Raw genomic sequence first — 14,797 nt, 5'->3', positions numbered from 1 at the left:
ATGCATGTGACCTCACATTCCCTCTTGCCCCTGGAGATAAGGACAGAACACTCTCACCTGCGTGTACAGTGCGTGTACAGTGCCTGTACAGTGCGTGCTTCTTTCTGTTTTGTCTCTCTCACTCTCTTCCTAGCTTTCCCACTCTCTCTCCCCCTTCTCCTCTCTGTCTCTGTCTCTGTCTCTGTCTCTGTCTCTGTCTCTGTCTCTGTCTCTGTCTCTGTCTGTCTCTCTCTCTCTCTCTCTCTCTCTCTCTCTCTCTCTCTCTCTCTCTCTCTCTCTCTCTCTCTCTCTCTCTCCCATCTCTGTCTTTCTAATGAATGAGTCAGTGCTCTGGCTCACAGAGGAATGCTGGGATATCTCTGCGTCAGGCATTATTTATTTCGAGGAGGAACGTTGTGTCTGAACACTGTGTGTGTGTGCGTGTGTGTGTGTGTGTGTGTGTGCTTTTCTTCTCCAGTGATAAAAGAGTAACATTCACCCGCTCCTGCAAAATAGCACGTTTTTGCTTTTGTCTGCACAAGATGCCGTCATATTATGACAAAAGTATGAACCAGGGCTTTGTTATCAATCATTGTTCTGGTGCATTCTGCGTTGGTCACTCCTAGTGAGAGCCAAGAGGATATCTTATGTCTTGTTGTGAAGGCCGTTTGGATCGTCCAGTCCGTTCTGTTTTAGGCAGGAGGAGGTGCGTGTAAGAGGAGGAGGAGGAGGAGGAGGAGGTGCATGTAAGAGGAGGAGGTGGAGGAGGGAGGAGGGAGGAAGGGTGTGGAGCATGTCTAGAACCAGAAGCCTGTAGGACTGGTCAGGTGGTAATTCCTCTGCTGAGGCTGTGATAAGAAACCGGACCTGCTTTATGTCTGTCTTTGTCTCTCTCACTTTCTCTCTCACTCACTCTCGCGCGCACACACACTTTTTTTCTTTCACCCGTAAAAAATACATTTTGTAAACGCGGTTCTTTTTATGGGCATCGCATTTATATCTGAATGCGAGAGAAATTTATTTTTCATAATGTTCAATCAAGTCAATATGTTACATGCGAAAAAGGAGGCACTGGAGCAGCTCAGACAACTCCCTTCTACATAAGTCAATATGTTAATCGGTACATTTGCGCATTTATAGAGAGTTACTTACAATAGTGTACATGCAGCCGCGGTACAATCGTCAGCTCATCCATCAGTAACGTTGTGTCCAGTGAATTGACTCAGGCTGGCAATGTTGGCTGGAGCGGTGCCCTTTGGGCACTGGCCTACTTGGAACGATGCAAGTTGTAAATGCCCCACCCAGTTATTATGCCTGCGTCCCTTTTATGCCCCTATATGGAGTCTATGCAGATGTCAGAACAATCATTGTGATGTCAGAACAATCATTGTGATGTCAGAATAGGCCAGCTCCATATATGGAGATATAGGGGTGATCAGGTCCAGAGACCGGACAGAGGCTTTTGTGCTGGTTCTGGACAACCGGCTATCCAACGGACTCGACACCGGGCACTGCACTCCCTGTGGGGGTGTGGAACGATACCGGGCACTGCACTCACTGTGGGGGTGTGGAACGACACCGGGCACTGCACTCACTGTGGGGGTGTGGAACGACACCGGGCACCGCACTCACTGTGGGGGTGTGGAACGACACCGGGCACTGCACTCACTGTGGGGGTGTGGAACGATACCGGGCACTGCACTCACTGTGGGGGTGTGGAACAACACCGGGCACTGCAATCACTGTGGGGGTGTGGAACGACACCGGGCACTGCACTCCCTGTGGGGGTGTGGAACGACACCGGGCACTGCACTCCCTGTGGGGGCATGGAACGACACCGGGCACTGCACTCACTGTGGGGGTGTGGAACGACACCGGGCACTGCACTCACTGTGGGGGTGTGGAACGACACCGGGCACTGCAGTGCACTCACTGTGGGGGTGTGGAACGACACCGGGCACTGCACTCCCTGTGGGATGGTGAGGAACGACACCGGGCACTGCACTCCCTGTGGGATGGTGAGGAACGACACCGGGCACTGCACTCCCTGTGGGATGGTGAGGAACGACACCGGGCACTGCACTCCCTGTGGGATGGTGAGGAACGACACCGGGCACTGCACTCCCTGTGGGATGGTGAGGAACGACACCGGGCACTGCACTCCCTGTGGGATGGTGTGGAACGCGTGTGTGGAATTTGAAGTCTGTGGGACGAACGGTTCTGGAGTTACGTGCATTACAGACGTACGTACACGTCACACACAGACCAGTGAATGGACTGCGGTGCCTTCAGGCTGGCATTTTAATATTAATGTTCCTCTTGGGAGAACAAAGCGCTGCACTAAGTCCTACATTCCTTCCATTATCAGGCTATTATTAAATGCTGACAGTATTGTAGTCATTTTAAGTCCGTTACATTCTTTGAACTTGGTTATTTATTTATTTATTAACTATAACAAAACGTTTACTTACGTTTTACTTTTTATTCTATTATGTGTGTGTGTGTGTGTGTGTGTGTGTGTGTGTGTGTGTGTGTGTGTGTGTGTGTGTGTGTGTGCTATTTGTATTATCCTATATACAGGTTTAATGTTTGTCTTTAGTTCAATGTTTGTTTTGTAAACGCCATCGACAATGACTTTACGTCATGTGTCATTTATGTCATATTGACGTGTAAAGGCAGATTTATGCAACGTATTGTGTGCGCCTTGTAGATCTTTAGAAGATATTACAGTAGGTGCACGATACAGCATACATCCAAATTAGGCATTATTACGGTACTCCCTTGCATGCAAGTCTTCTGTGTTTTGTGGACTGGAAGTGCTGCAAAATCATGTGCCCTTTGGGATAAATAAAGTATTCTACTGTATGTGTCCTTTTACAATATTGTGTTTTCAACTGAAGGAGAACTTTTTGTGTGTAGCCAAAGCACTAAGCAGGCCTACCAGCCGTCGGTCAGACATTATTAATGTGATCCTAGAAAGGCCATTCATGTGGAGAGTCACCGTGGCAGGGGTTTTATGGTGCCAGAGCTCTGTTTGATGTTTACAGAAACAGGTAGAAGGAGCAGAGAGCTCTTCTAATGACGGAAGCTAATGAGGGAGGTTGGGAATGTGTGGGCTAACCGGAAGGGTGGTTGCATGAAGCCCTTTGAAGCTCGCGTTATTTTTTAATAATGTCAAATAGGTAAAAATAGCAGATCTACAAGCGCTTGGCTATTATCGATATTTGTAATATGATTTAGTATATTCAGTGCTTATAAGTGGTTAACAATATAATAATAATATTATTATAGACTGTATATTTACAGTATAATTGTGTATCTCTGTCTCTCTCTCTGTCTCTCTCTCTGTCTCTCTCTCTCTCTGTCTGTCTGTCTGTCTGTCTGTCTGTCTAACACACACTGTGGGTGGTCCTGTGGGAAAAGATCCCCTAATCTAGTGTTAGTGCCTGCTATACCCACTGATTTACTCTGGAAATTGAACCCTAAACCTCACAGTGTTAATGTTCTGAAAAGGCCTTCTTTACCACTTGTCTTTACCCTTATATATTTTGTTGACCCCCAGGGGTCCCTCTACACAAAGGTTCATAGTTCAACTAGCCGATCTACATATACTTGAACTTGTAGATCAGCTATTTGAACTCTTTTAAAAGTAGTTTTTTTTTAATAGTAAAAATGTGTTGTGAGCTTGTAGATTTCCTATTTTTAACATACTGTATGACATATGTGATTAATGCAGAAAATCCACTCCCTTAATCCAAACTAAAGATTGACTAAGTTTAAGTGTAAACTTCCTCTGGTGTTTGTTTGACCAAGGTGTACCTGATGTGATATTTACTGTAGATTGCCCTTATTATGACGTATATAGAACACGTGTGGAGCCTTGTGGTGTTGTCAAAAGGAGTTCCCTCACTTTTATCACATCTCGGTCCTTTTATCCACAGTTTGTAATTTATCAGCTCCAGTACCAATAATACAAACAGCAGTAACTATTGTCATTATTAGTGTGGTTGCCTATAGGCAAGCAGACTATTGTTATTGCACTTCAGCGCGTAGATCGTTGAAAACGTTTAAAGCGTTTTAATCGTGCAATAACTCTATTCTCCCCTCTGATTGGCCAGCAATTCAGAACTCGTCTCAAGGCATTTGTGCGCTTTGCACTCATCTGATTGGACAGTATACAGTGACATACCCTCATCTGATTGGACAGTATACGGTGACATACCCAAAGCAACTCTTCTAACTGAAAGATATTCCTATAGAGATAGGTAACCACACTCGCAATTCCGCAGGATTGCATCTTTCTAGTTATACTTTAAAATGCATAATAAGGCCATGGCTAAGGTTTAAGATTTCATATCGGGAATAAAATCATACCAACAATAATACTCTGCACATCCGTACTAATACATTTGATGGAACAGAAGCTAAAATTTTAAGTCAAAGTTCTCTTTTTCACTCATGAACTTACTGGTGACTGTCTCTGTTGGACATGGACAGACAGACCTACTGTATGTGCCTCTGTATAGGAGAGACTGTTAGTGCTGTCTCTGTACGGCAGCTTCACTCATTGGCTCATCTGAGTTTTTTTGTTTGATGTTTTCCCAGGGAAACGGCCAATATTCCCCTCATTCCTTTGGGGCTGAAGGAGACGAAAGACGTGGACTTCTCGGTTCCATTCAAGGTAGGGTCTGAGGACGTCATACTGAGGTCTGTGTGTTGACGCTGGCCATTCCACTTGGCTGTGCCATCAGGGAAAACGCCTCCCCTTAACATAACATTTCATTGTTTCCAAAAAAAAATTCACTCATTATTTTTACCCTCACTATTTCTCCAGAAACAATAGGCGGCGCAACTACATCAAAGTGTGTGTTTTATTTTATTGTGTAGGTCAGATTTTAGAATTTACGGCGGTGTAATGTGCGACTGAATGTAGGTCACATTTTATTACGGACTGAAACTGGCCTAGCATGGTCATAAATCATGACACTACAGTCAGAGGTCTGTTCAGGTAATGAAGTTCCTCTTTCTCTTGCTGTGTTGCCAGTTTTGCAAGAGAAACAATGGCCAGGTCTATGAAAACAAGCACAGATGAAAATAGCTGATCTACAAGCTCACAGCTTGTAGATTGCTCACACATTGTGAGGTTGTACATCCGTTATTTAAAAACACATTGAGAGTAAATCGAAATAATTTGAATATTTTTAAAAAGGCACAAAATGTTCAGATGGATGTCTGTGGACAATTACATTATTAATCTTGGGTTGATGTGAGGAATTGTGAGAACCACTGGTTTAAACAACATTAGGAAGCAAGCCCAAATAAGCAACTACTATACACTTTAGATTAATCAAGCCCAAAAAAAACATCAACCAGCAACAATTTATTTACAGAAAAAACAAGTCAAAGGTTGCTTACAATAAGCAGACATGGCAACACAGCCTGAAGGAAGCAAAGCACACACACAAGGAGCCGCAGTACGTTGGCGGGGGAAAAACGTGGACAGGAGCCTGTGCTCCCCTCCTTCCTCATGACCACAGGGCTTTAGGTTCACCCTGCTCTGCATCTGTAATCACCTCTCAGTCTAATGACTGGGTGTACTGCTACCTGTGTCTGGCTTTCAGCCCGCCACACACCACCTCCGGTTCTCATTTCAGATCATGTGCTGCTGTAGTCTTCACACGCGTTGCAATGAAAGGGAAGTGATTACTTGATAGCACAACACGGCTAATAAGGACACACTGCTCTTAAGTACATTTTGCGGACAGCTAGACATCTAAATGTCACTCATTCTAACTATAAGCATTAATGGAGCAGCTATTGAACACAGCAGTTAAGGGTTCAGTTCAGCCTCACGATGCCGGGACGAGCCGGGATCAAACCAGGAACCTTCCGATTTCCAGGCAACCACTAGTACGAATACTACAAGACAAGAGCCACATGAAGTCATGATTTTAAATGGACATTTCACCTATAACTCCATCTCAACTGCATTCTGACTCAATTTATACTTCAACATTTTGACCATGTTGCTTGTTTACAATGACTGAAAAGTGTGATGCAATTTTCACTCGAGTCTTTAGTTCCTCACATAGTTGGCTTCTATTGGAGTTCAAATCAAAACAATGCAAAGAAGGATTTACAACCAACGGTGAACATTAAAGTCGGTGGTGTCGTTAACTTGTATGATCATGTGTGGTGTTGATATTCAGCGTTTGTTGTCAACAGGACTTCATCCTTGAGCACTACAGTGAAGATGGAACCAGCTTTGAGGAAGAGATTGCTGATCTGATGGACCTCAGACAGGTAAAGAGACTGGAGGGATACAGCAGTCAAAATACACACAACAAACACATCACATTGAATCAAGGACTTTAAATACATTAAAGCCTATGGAGTCTTGGCTTGTAGTAATACAAATGCATGCAGTTACAGTATATGATATGAAAGTGGAGTCTGTAGGGGAGAACACACCGTCTTTATTAAAGTGGTTAAAAGAAAATCACGTTTCGTCCTACCCTCTGAAAAGGTCTTCTTTACCACTTTAACCCTACTGTATATATCTCTACAGTTTCTACAGTGTGTGTGTGTGTGTGTGTGTGTGTGTGTGTGTGTGTGTGTGTGTGTGTGTGTGTGTGTGTTTCATTAGTCAAATTAAAATTTCATAAGTAACTAGGCCTATTAGAAAACCTATAGTTAAAAAACAAACATAATTTAATATTTTTGGAACTTGGCATCATAGAAAAAGACAGGGATCAGTCCTTGTTAATGTTACTGAATGGTTGTACGGAAGATGGACATTATGCAATCAGCTGACGTTATCTAACACAAGAGAGAAAGACAGGGAGAGAAACCAGTTGGCTCAGACTACCCATCCCGCCCACACCATTATTACCAGGAATGTTTACAAAACTTAAACGACAGTATGTCACATTTTAGATGCTTACTACTATTTACATCAGACTAGAAATTGCATATTAGATTTGGGTTTCCAGTGGCTTTTAATTTAATGATTCTGTATTTTCTCGATAAGCGTTTTTGCTCCCCCCCCCCCCCCCCCCCCCCCCAACATATTTAAATAAGGTGTGGTCAATGTTTTCCTCAGTCCTGTCGAACACCGGTCCGCAGTGACGCAGGGGTGGAGCTGTTGGCTAAATACTACAGCCATCTCCCTCTGCTGGAGAGCCGATTCTTTTCTCCCACCCACCAGACTGGAATCTTCTTCACATGGTACGACCCAACACACTGTCACACACACCACAACGTACAACCCAACACACTGTCACACACACCACAACGTACAACCCAACGCACTGTCACACACACCACAACGTATGACCCAACACACTGTCACACTCAGATACCACATGGTACGACCCAACACACTGTCACACACACCACAACGTATGACCCAACACACTGTCACACACACCACAACGTACAACCCAACACACTGTCACACACACCACAACGTACAACCCAACACACTGTCACACACACCACAACGTATGACCCAACACACTGTCACACTCAGATACCACATGGTACGACCCAACACGCTGTCACACACACCACAACGTATGACCCAACACACTGTCACACACACCACAACGTACAACCCAACACACTGTCACACACACCACAACGTATGACCCAACACACTGTCACACACACCACAATGTACAACCCAACACACTGTCACACACACCACAACGTACAACCCAACACACTGTCACACACACCACAGCGTACAACCCAACACACTGTCACACACACCACAACGTACAACCCAACACACTGTCACACACAACAACACCGTACAACCCAACACACTGTCACACACACCACAACGTACGACCCAACACATAATAGAATGTGGATCAATGAGCTTTATATTATTTAAAATTAACATTTCTCTCTGGCATTAATTACATTAAAATAATAAATGATAGTAAATAATTGTCAATTAGTTACTCATGTTTTATAATACTTATTATTACAATTAGTTTTTTTTTAATATAAGATGCTGTACAAATAAGGTTTCTTATCATTAATAATATTCCGTGTGTGTGTGTGTGTGTGTGTGTGTGTGTGCGGTGCAGGTATGACTCGTTCACCGGTGTCCCGGTGTGTCAACAGAACCTGTCTCTAGAGAAGGCCAGCATGCTATTCAACATGGGAGCTCTGTACACGCAGATCGGTACCCGCAGTGACAGACAGACTCTCAGCGGGCTGCAGGAGGCCATCTCATGCTTCCAGAAAGCTGCAGGTACTGTAACACTTCTGTGGAGGCGTGATGTTCACAGAACGCTCTAGACATCCCGTCGACACACAGTCAGTGTACCGTATAGGTACAGCAGGAAAGGGATAATGCAAAGCAAGATTTCGTAATATTCAAATTGACAAAGGAGAACGGAACTTGTTTATTAACCCATTCAGGACGGGAACCCCTTTTGGTGTTTTAAGTCAGCATTATGTTATACTCGTAGTGCAGAATAAGTTATAACTACAAGCTCACAACATCAGCTTGCAGATGGGCTATTTAAGCTATTTTGTATTTTCAATAAGTTTAACGTATAAAATGGGGCCTAAGTGAATAAAACCAGGAAAAGACGACGCTCATGGCATATTACGATGTCGAAAATCTCTGAAAATGTCGTGTCTCATCATGTCACGATATCAAAAGAATATCGATATTATTGCCCAGCCCTAGGGCAGCTTTTGTAAGCACTACACTCTAATGAGCAGTGTGACGAACCCAGTGCCTCTGCTGCTGTCACTGACGGATTGTTTACACAGAGACCGTGAGAATGCACTGGCTGTCAGTTCTGGGAACTGAGAGAGAGAGAGAGAGAGAGAGAGAGAGAACACATGTTCCATCTTTAACAAGGACCGTTGCCTCAATGTGTAGCACTGTCTTGCAATGATGATGCAATGATTCATTCATTCAACTATACAGCACCACCCAAAGTCACTTTCCTCACCACTGTACTGTACCACACGCAACCTACACCACTCTAACGTGTGTGTGCGTGCGTGCGTGTGCGCCTGCGCGCAGAACCGTAGAATCTGAGATTGACATGAACCGGTTTGTTTTCTTATGCTGTTGGCAGAGAAGTGTTGTTAAAAAGGTACAGAGCTGATCCTAGAGTTGTCTAGTCTTAAATAATACCTCTGCCCAGCACACAGCTGTGCATAATTTAGTCTCCTATTAAATAAAACAATTAGGTTGTTATTGCAAAGCGTTGGCTCTGTGTATGAGAAACCTATTGGAAAGCGTTGGCTCTGTGTATGAGAAACCTATATAATGAGATCAGCCTTAGCTATGCTGTAGTACAGATACAAACAACAGGAACTACTTTCTAACACGCTTCAAATGTCACGGGTGGTGGCAGGTAGGATTTCAAATTTTATATCATGAAAGAAGATGATACCCCTTAGACGCTAGTGGGCATGACATACTATCCGACCAACCTATCGATCGGACTGAGCAGGAGAGAAACCATGATGTTTTTATTCTTGGTTTCACCTCTTGACGCAGGTACCACTAAACACAGTGAACTCCCCAGTGTTCATTTTACTCTCTCTGAGTCAAATGAACACTCACAGTTCTGTAGGGCCACATGTAAGCCTGCCAGGGAATTGGGAGAGGAGGAGGAGAGAAAGGAGGTGAGCTGGTATAGTCAGATCAAATCTGGCAAGAGACTACAGAGGCGCTAGTCTGTCATTAGGCTGTCTACAGCTCTGTGCTCTGCTGCCAACTTCACTGTAAGCCATAAAAAAGAAGAGGGAGTCTCGTTCAACCCCACTATGATGCACTGCTAGCTGACATGAAGACATGGTGACCTGGGGATGATGGCTGCCGTCTGTGTGCAGATATGAGCTCATTAGCAGTAGTTGGTATGAGGGTGTAGGAGTTTTTTTCTTTGATTACTTCATGAAAATAAATCATTGGATACTCTCTGCTCAAGAAAAATGTGTGTTTTTTTTTTAATGGTAATAATTCAAAACAAAATGTAGGAAACAAAAAATGTGTCCGCTACCCACAAATGGGTGTTTGGGAACCAGTGCTTTTTAAACTATGACCTGTGACCTCTCTGTCTCTTTCCAGGCATCCTGAACCAGCTGAACTTTGACCCTGTGACCTCTCTGTCTCTCTCCAGGCATCCTGAACCAGCTGAAGGAGACGTTCACCCACACGCCCAGCTACGACATGAGTCCCGCCATGCTGAGCATGCTGGTCAAGATGATGCTGGCTCAGGCTCAGGAGTGTCGCTTCGAGAAGCTGGTTCTGCCCGGCATCAGAAACCACTTCTACTCTCTGCTCAAGATGGCCCAGGAAGCCGCCAAGGTGTTGCACTGTGGCTAATTAGAGCTCTTTTAGGAAGTTAAAAGACAGTGGTGTAACGAAGTACATTTACTTGAGTACTGTACTTGAATACATTTGTTTGATATTTGTACTTGATAACTTTAGTCACTTTGTAGATTTTGATTATTGGCACAAAACATACATTAACATAACATACATTAACCACATTTTGAATTATCGACTTTTACTTGTAGCAGAGTAGTTCTACGATTTACAATTTTACAGGCATTTAGCAGACGCTCTTAATCCAGAGTTCTACTGTACATTGCAGTATTGGTAGTTCTGTTCAATCCAAATGAAACGAGACGAGGAGAGACCTGAGATGCTTTGTGGTGTCTCTAATCTTAATGTCCTCTCTGTGCGTCCTCAGGTGTCAGAGACCTACGACCAGGTCCACCAGTCTATGATCCAGACACCGGTCAAAGACAACGTGCCATTCTTCTGGTCCACCATGTCCCAGGTGAAGACCAACCACTACCGCTCCCTGGCACACTACTTCGTAGCCACGTCCCTGCTGGACCACCAACGTAAGACCTATTTATTTAACTTTGAATATATAACGTTTTTAACTCAAATCTCAACATTTCGACGTCGGGCCTAAATGGGCAACCCAGTAAGACCGGAGGATCTGAGTCTACAAATGTCTTCTGAATCCTGACAGTTTATCAGTGGTTCTGAAAGGGTTAAAACCTATGTTTCCATATCAGTGGTTCTGAAAGGGTTAAAACCTCATGTTTCGATATCAGTGGTTCTCAAACTATTTGAGAACTGTACTGTATTTGCCCGCAGACCCCCCATCTCAAACTGCTTTGTTCCAATAGACGCCCAGAAACAATGATTTGAGTTAAAAATGTTCACTGTGAAAGAATGTAATATTCAAAGATTTGTGCAACATTTACACAATTTGTATAAAACGTAAACACTTTAAATTGTTAACCAACATGAGACCAACCTCCGATGAATTTAGTCTTGACCATCAGTAGCTCTTCTATTGTATTTCCTACCTACATGGTCTCACAAAATAACAGAACTAAAGCTGCTATAATGAATCGGTTCAATATAACCCATAAGGACAGATGCACTAAAAAAACAACCCAGAGTAAAATGTGGTACCAAAGAGAGAAACGTTAAGATGGACCATACCCAACAATGGATTATGGTCCCGGAGAATCCAAAACTACAGAAGTCAGAACAAACAATGGTATCTCAGAAGCCAGACCGTAAGCTGGTATCGCATCGCATCAACTAATCAGGATCGTATTTTAACTTGACACTCACAGACCTCTACTTACGTACTTCAGATGGGGGGGAGGGGGAGGTCCTTAACGGTTGAACCAACAAACAACAGAGATAGAAGCCAAGAAGTGAGTAGAGAGAAGTCCTTAATGGGCTGGAGGGAGGGAGAGATCTGAGGGGAGGCAGTAGAGAGGGAGTGAGACAGAAACAGAAGTGGAATGCGGGTGAGTGAGTGTTGGGTGGAGAAAGAGTGGGTGAAGTGGAAATGGGGGGGGGGGGGGGGGGGGGGGGTGATGGATGGAGAGAGTGTTGGTTATGTAAGACCCTGCTGAATGGCCAGGCGCTCAGCGGAGCGAAACCATTCTATGTTTGGCGGCTCATTATCAGATTCCTGTGAATGAGATTGTTCTCCACAATACGGATCCTCTGCCAGAGACAGAAATAATACTGGAGAGAGAGAGGACACAGGGACATGTGTTTTCTACTGGAGAGAGAGGACACCTATGTTTCTATGTCAGTCGTTAAAAGTGAATAATCATAATAATAATAAATCTCTGCCCTGTCCCCAGTGGGCCCCAGTGATGATGAGGACACGCAGGAGAAGAGCCTGTCTCAGGTGTACGACCGTCTGCCTGAAGGATGCTCTCCTCTGGACATTCTGAAGAGGAGGGAAGAGAGGAGACGCATCGGTACGAGGGACATTTATTTAGCTAACTTTAAAATAATATCTATATCACTTTTATGTATGTTCAGATTAAAGGTTATTATAACAAAGTTTTATAGAATACCTACTTTCACGACAGACATTTTTGCCAACTTTAAATATATCTTTCCTCATATTATTTTCTCTTTGCCACTTTCTGGTATGAATACTTGAATGAATACACCAGGTTATTGGCGTATTGTTTTGAAACGACAGTACAGTATGACATGTTATCTCTGGTCTCCAGGCAAGGCCCACATGCGCCGGGCCATCCTGGGCCACGAGGAGGCTCTGAGGATCCACGGCCTGTGTCGTCACCTCAGGCGCCTGGACGTGCTTCATGACATCCTGAAGGCCAGTCACGAGCGCTCCCTGGACAAGTTCAACCGCCACGACTATGAGGACGAGTTCACCGACCACATGGACGCACCAGACATCATCTGTGAGTTCTGCAAAATGATGATAAGAATGATAATGCTACTAATAATAGCATTAGTAATGATTTTTTTTAATGATATACAATAAGACAGCAGTTGTTTTGGATGATGTATGAGCAGGAAAGGGAGCCCGGTCAGGACGGCAGTGAATATAATAACAAAAGCAGTGGTCCGGGGACCACCAGTGGTCCTTTAGGGGCTTCCAGGTGGTCCCCAGCTAAATGATGGAGAGTTGGTAACCAAATGGACCACGATTAGAATTGAACGATTGAGAGTTTATAATGGAACCATTACTCTCTCAAGACTTAATCTTTCGTTAAACATCTGCACTACTTAATTTACAAGAAATATACACAATTAGAGGAGGATGTAGAATAATTGTTATTTTGATCAAAGTTTGCCTGTTATCTCTCCTATGGTACCGACACCGACACAGAATGGAATTGCATGGAAAATCTTATTCAACGATAACAAAATATTCTTTAGTTTTTGGGTCTGAGGTGCTAAATCTCATCAAATGGTGGTCAGACCTTGACGGCACTGAGCTAGAGGCATGCATAGTTGAGCGGTGTTTTCAGCACCCTCTGGTGGACAGAGCGGGTGGAGGCGGGTTCTGGAAGTAAGGCAGTAGCAGCCTGACCAGTTTGTTTTGGGAAGTCTTGTTTTAACCCATTTAGGCCTAAGGCCGATTCTAAAAACGCCTCTAAATCCTGACCTAAGGTTTCTGAAAAACTTCAAATATATATTGATAGCAGGATCAAAAAATTTACATTTTTGAATACTGTACATACTGTACAGAACCCAAATATGGGTGCCCGGCCTGAGGGGGTAAGATACCAATAGGGGTTCCCGCCCAGAATGGGTTGAGGTGCTGTGGTACCATGAGGGCGCTTGTTGTGGTCTTCAAGGTATTTTATGAAACAAAGACAAATATCTACAAATGGCATATCCTGTGCTGTCTCTCTACTCTCTGAAAAATAATGTGAAACAGGAACTTTAATTCAATGCATTTTAATAGTACTGTTTCCGTCAATTTTTTATTTTTTTTGCTGACCACAGAGTCATGACGACTGTTATGTTGTAAAACACACTCTGTTGAATGGACCAGAGGTCATTTCAAAGTTGTGTTTTGGCAACAAACGCAACCAGATGCCAATGACATGACATCTTCTTTGTGTCCTTGTGTCCCTCCCTCCATCTACAGCTAAAACGGAGCACAGGGCAGAGCTGGAGGTACCTGTGGCCACCAAGGTGAAAGTGACCGACTTTTTCCACCGGCTGGTATGTGGGCTACTAATAACCTTTCCATTCACAATTCACCTTATTCACATGGCGGCCATTTTGCTATTAAGTTACCACCACCCCAACGGGGGTGGCATTTCTTCCCAACCTGCAAATATGACAACGGGAGCAACATGGCCACTGTGTGAATATAGCCAATGATTGGTTCATTCCATACATTATTATTCCCTTGATTTATTCGGAACAAGACACGGCGGATGCTCTGGATTTGTGTTGTCTGAGATTTAAACTTTAAACGTTTGCATTAGTTTTTACACCCAGAGTGTCCCTGTGTCTTGTTTTGAATTACAATCAACCAAGGATGAGACTTCAGTAAGCTTTGGCACATTGACACTGTGGCTGTGGCTGTAAATATGTGTACACTCTTGAGTTAAATCCAGTACAGAGGGTGTACTGTGTACTCATTTCTAGCCCCAGCCATACATACAGTAGTCCATACTGGCACTTGTCGTTGGTCGTTACGGTGTGAAGCTTCCTGAAGTGTCATCCCGAGGGACAGAGGCCGCACTAACACTAACCACACACAGAGCCATGGGTGCTCTGTCCTCTCTCACAACACAGGACATACTGTATGCTTTGTGCGTCTACAAAAAAAGAAATGACCCAATAATACATGTATTTGTGGTGGAAATATATTAGAGAAAATAATAAATAAATGTATTTTTTTTGGGCCATGTATATACAATATATTCTATGTTGTGGGGAATCTTATGGTGAGATATTAATAAACAAGGGGAACCCTTGTACCTCCAACTATAGTGTGTGTGTGTGTGG

General features: G+C 43.8%; 2 protein-coding genes across 3 annotated transcripts in view; one reads left to right on the top strand and one right to left on the bottom strand.

Annotated features, from left to right (window-relative positions):
* The window catches only part of slc7a10a (solute carrier family 7 member 10a), a 114,851-nt gene that overhangs the window by 76,693 nt on the left and 23,361 nt on the right, over nt 1–14,797 (bottom strand). The gene's annotated exons all lie outside the window — the stretch shown is intronic.
* The window catches only part of rhpn2 (rhophilin, Rho GTPase binding protein 2), a 48,794-nt gene that overhangs the window by 24,414 nt on the left and 9,583 nt on the right, over nt 1–14,797 (top strand). Inside the window, exons 4-12 of one of the 2 annotated variants that reach the window (XM_080768560.1) lie at nt 4,585–4,660; nt 6,205–6,282; nt 7,082–7,206; nt 8,079–8,245; nt 10,140–10,327; nt 10,716–10,872; nt 12,151–12,270; nt 12,532–12,726; nt 13,926–13,972. In XM_080768560.1, the coding sequence (XP_080624686.1) occupies nt 4,585–4,660; nt 6,205–6,282; nt 7,082–7,206; nt 8,079–8,245; nt 10,140–10,327; nt 10,716–10,872; nt 12,151–12,270; nt 12,532–12,726; nt 13,926–13,972 (1,153 nt within the window). Of the gene's footprint in view, nt 1–4,584; nt 4,661–6,204; nt 6,283–7,081; nt 7,207–8,078; nt 8,246–10,139; nt 10,328–10,715; nt 10,873–12,150; nt 12,271–12,531; nt 12,727–13,925; nt 14,003–14,797 lie in introns of both variants that reach the window. The other variant, XM_080768559.1, reaches the window with a different exon arrangement.

Source organism: Protomyctophum bolini, assembly GCF_963924005.1.
Source record: "Protomyctophum bolini genome assembly, chromosome: 1".
In the NCBI taxonomy this organism is placed as follows: domain Eukaryota; kingdom Metazoa; phylum Chordata; class Actinopteri; order Myctophiformes; family Myctophidae; genus Protomyctophum; species Protomyctophum bolini.
This window is presented reverse-complemented; position numbering and strand designations above follow the sequence as displayed.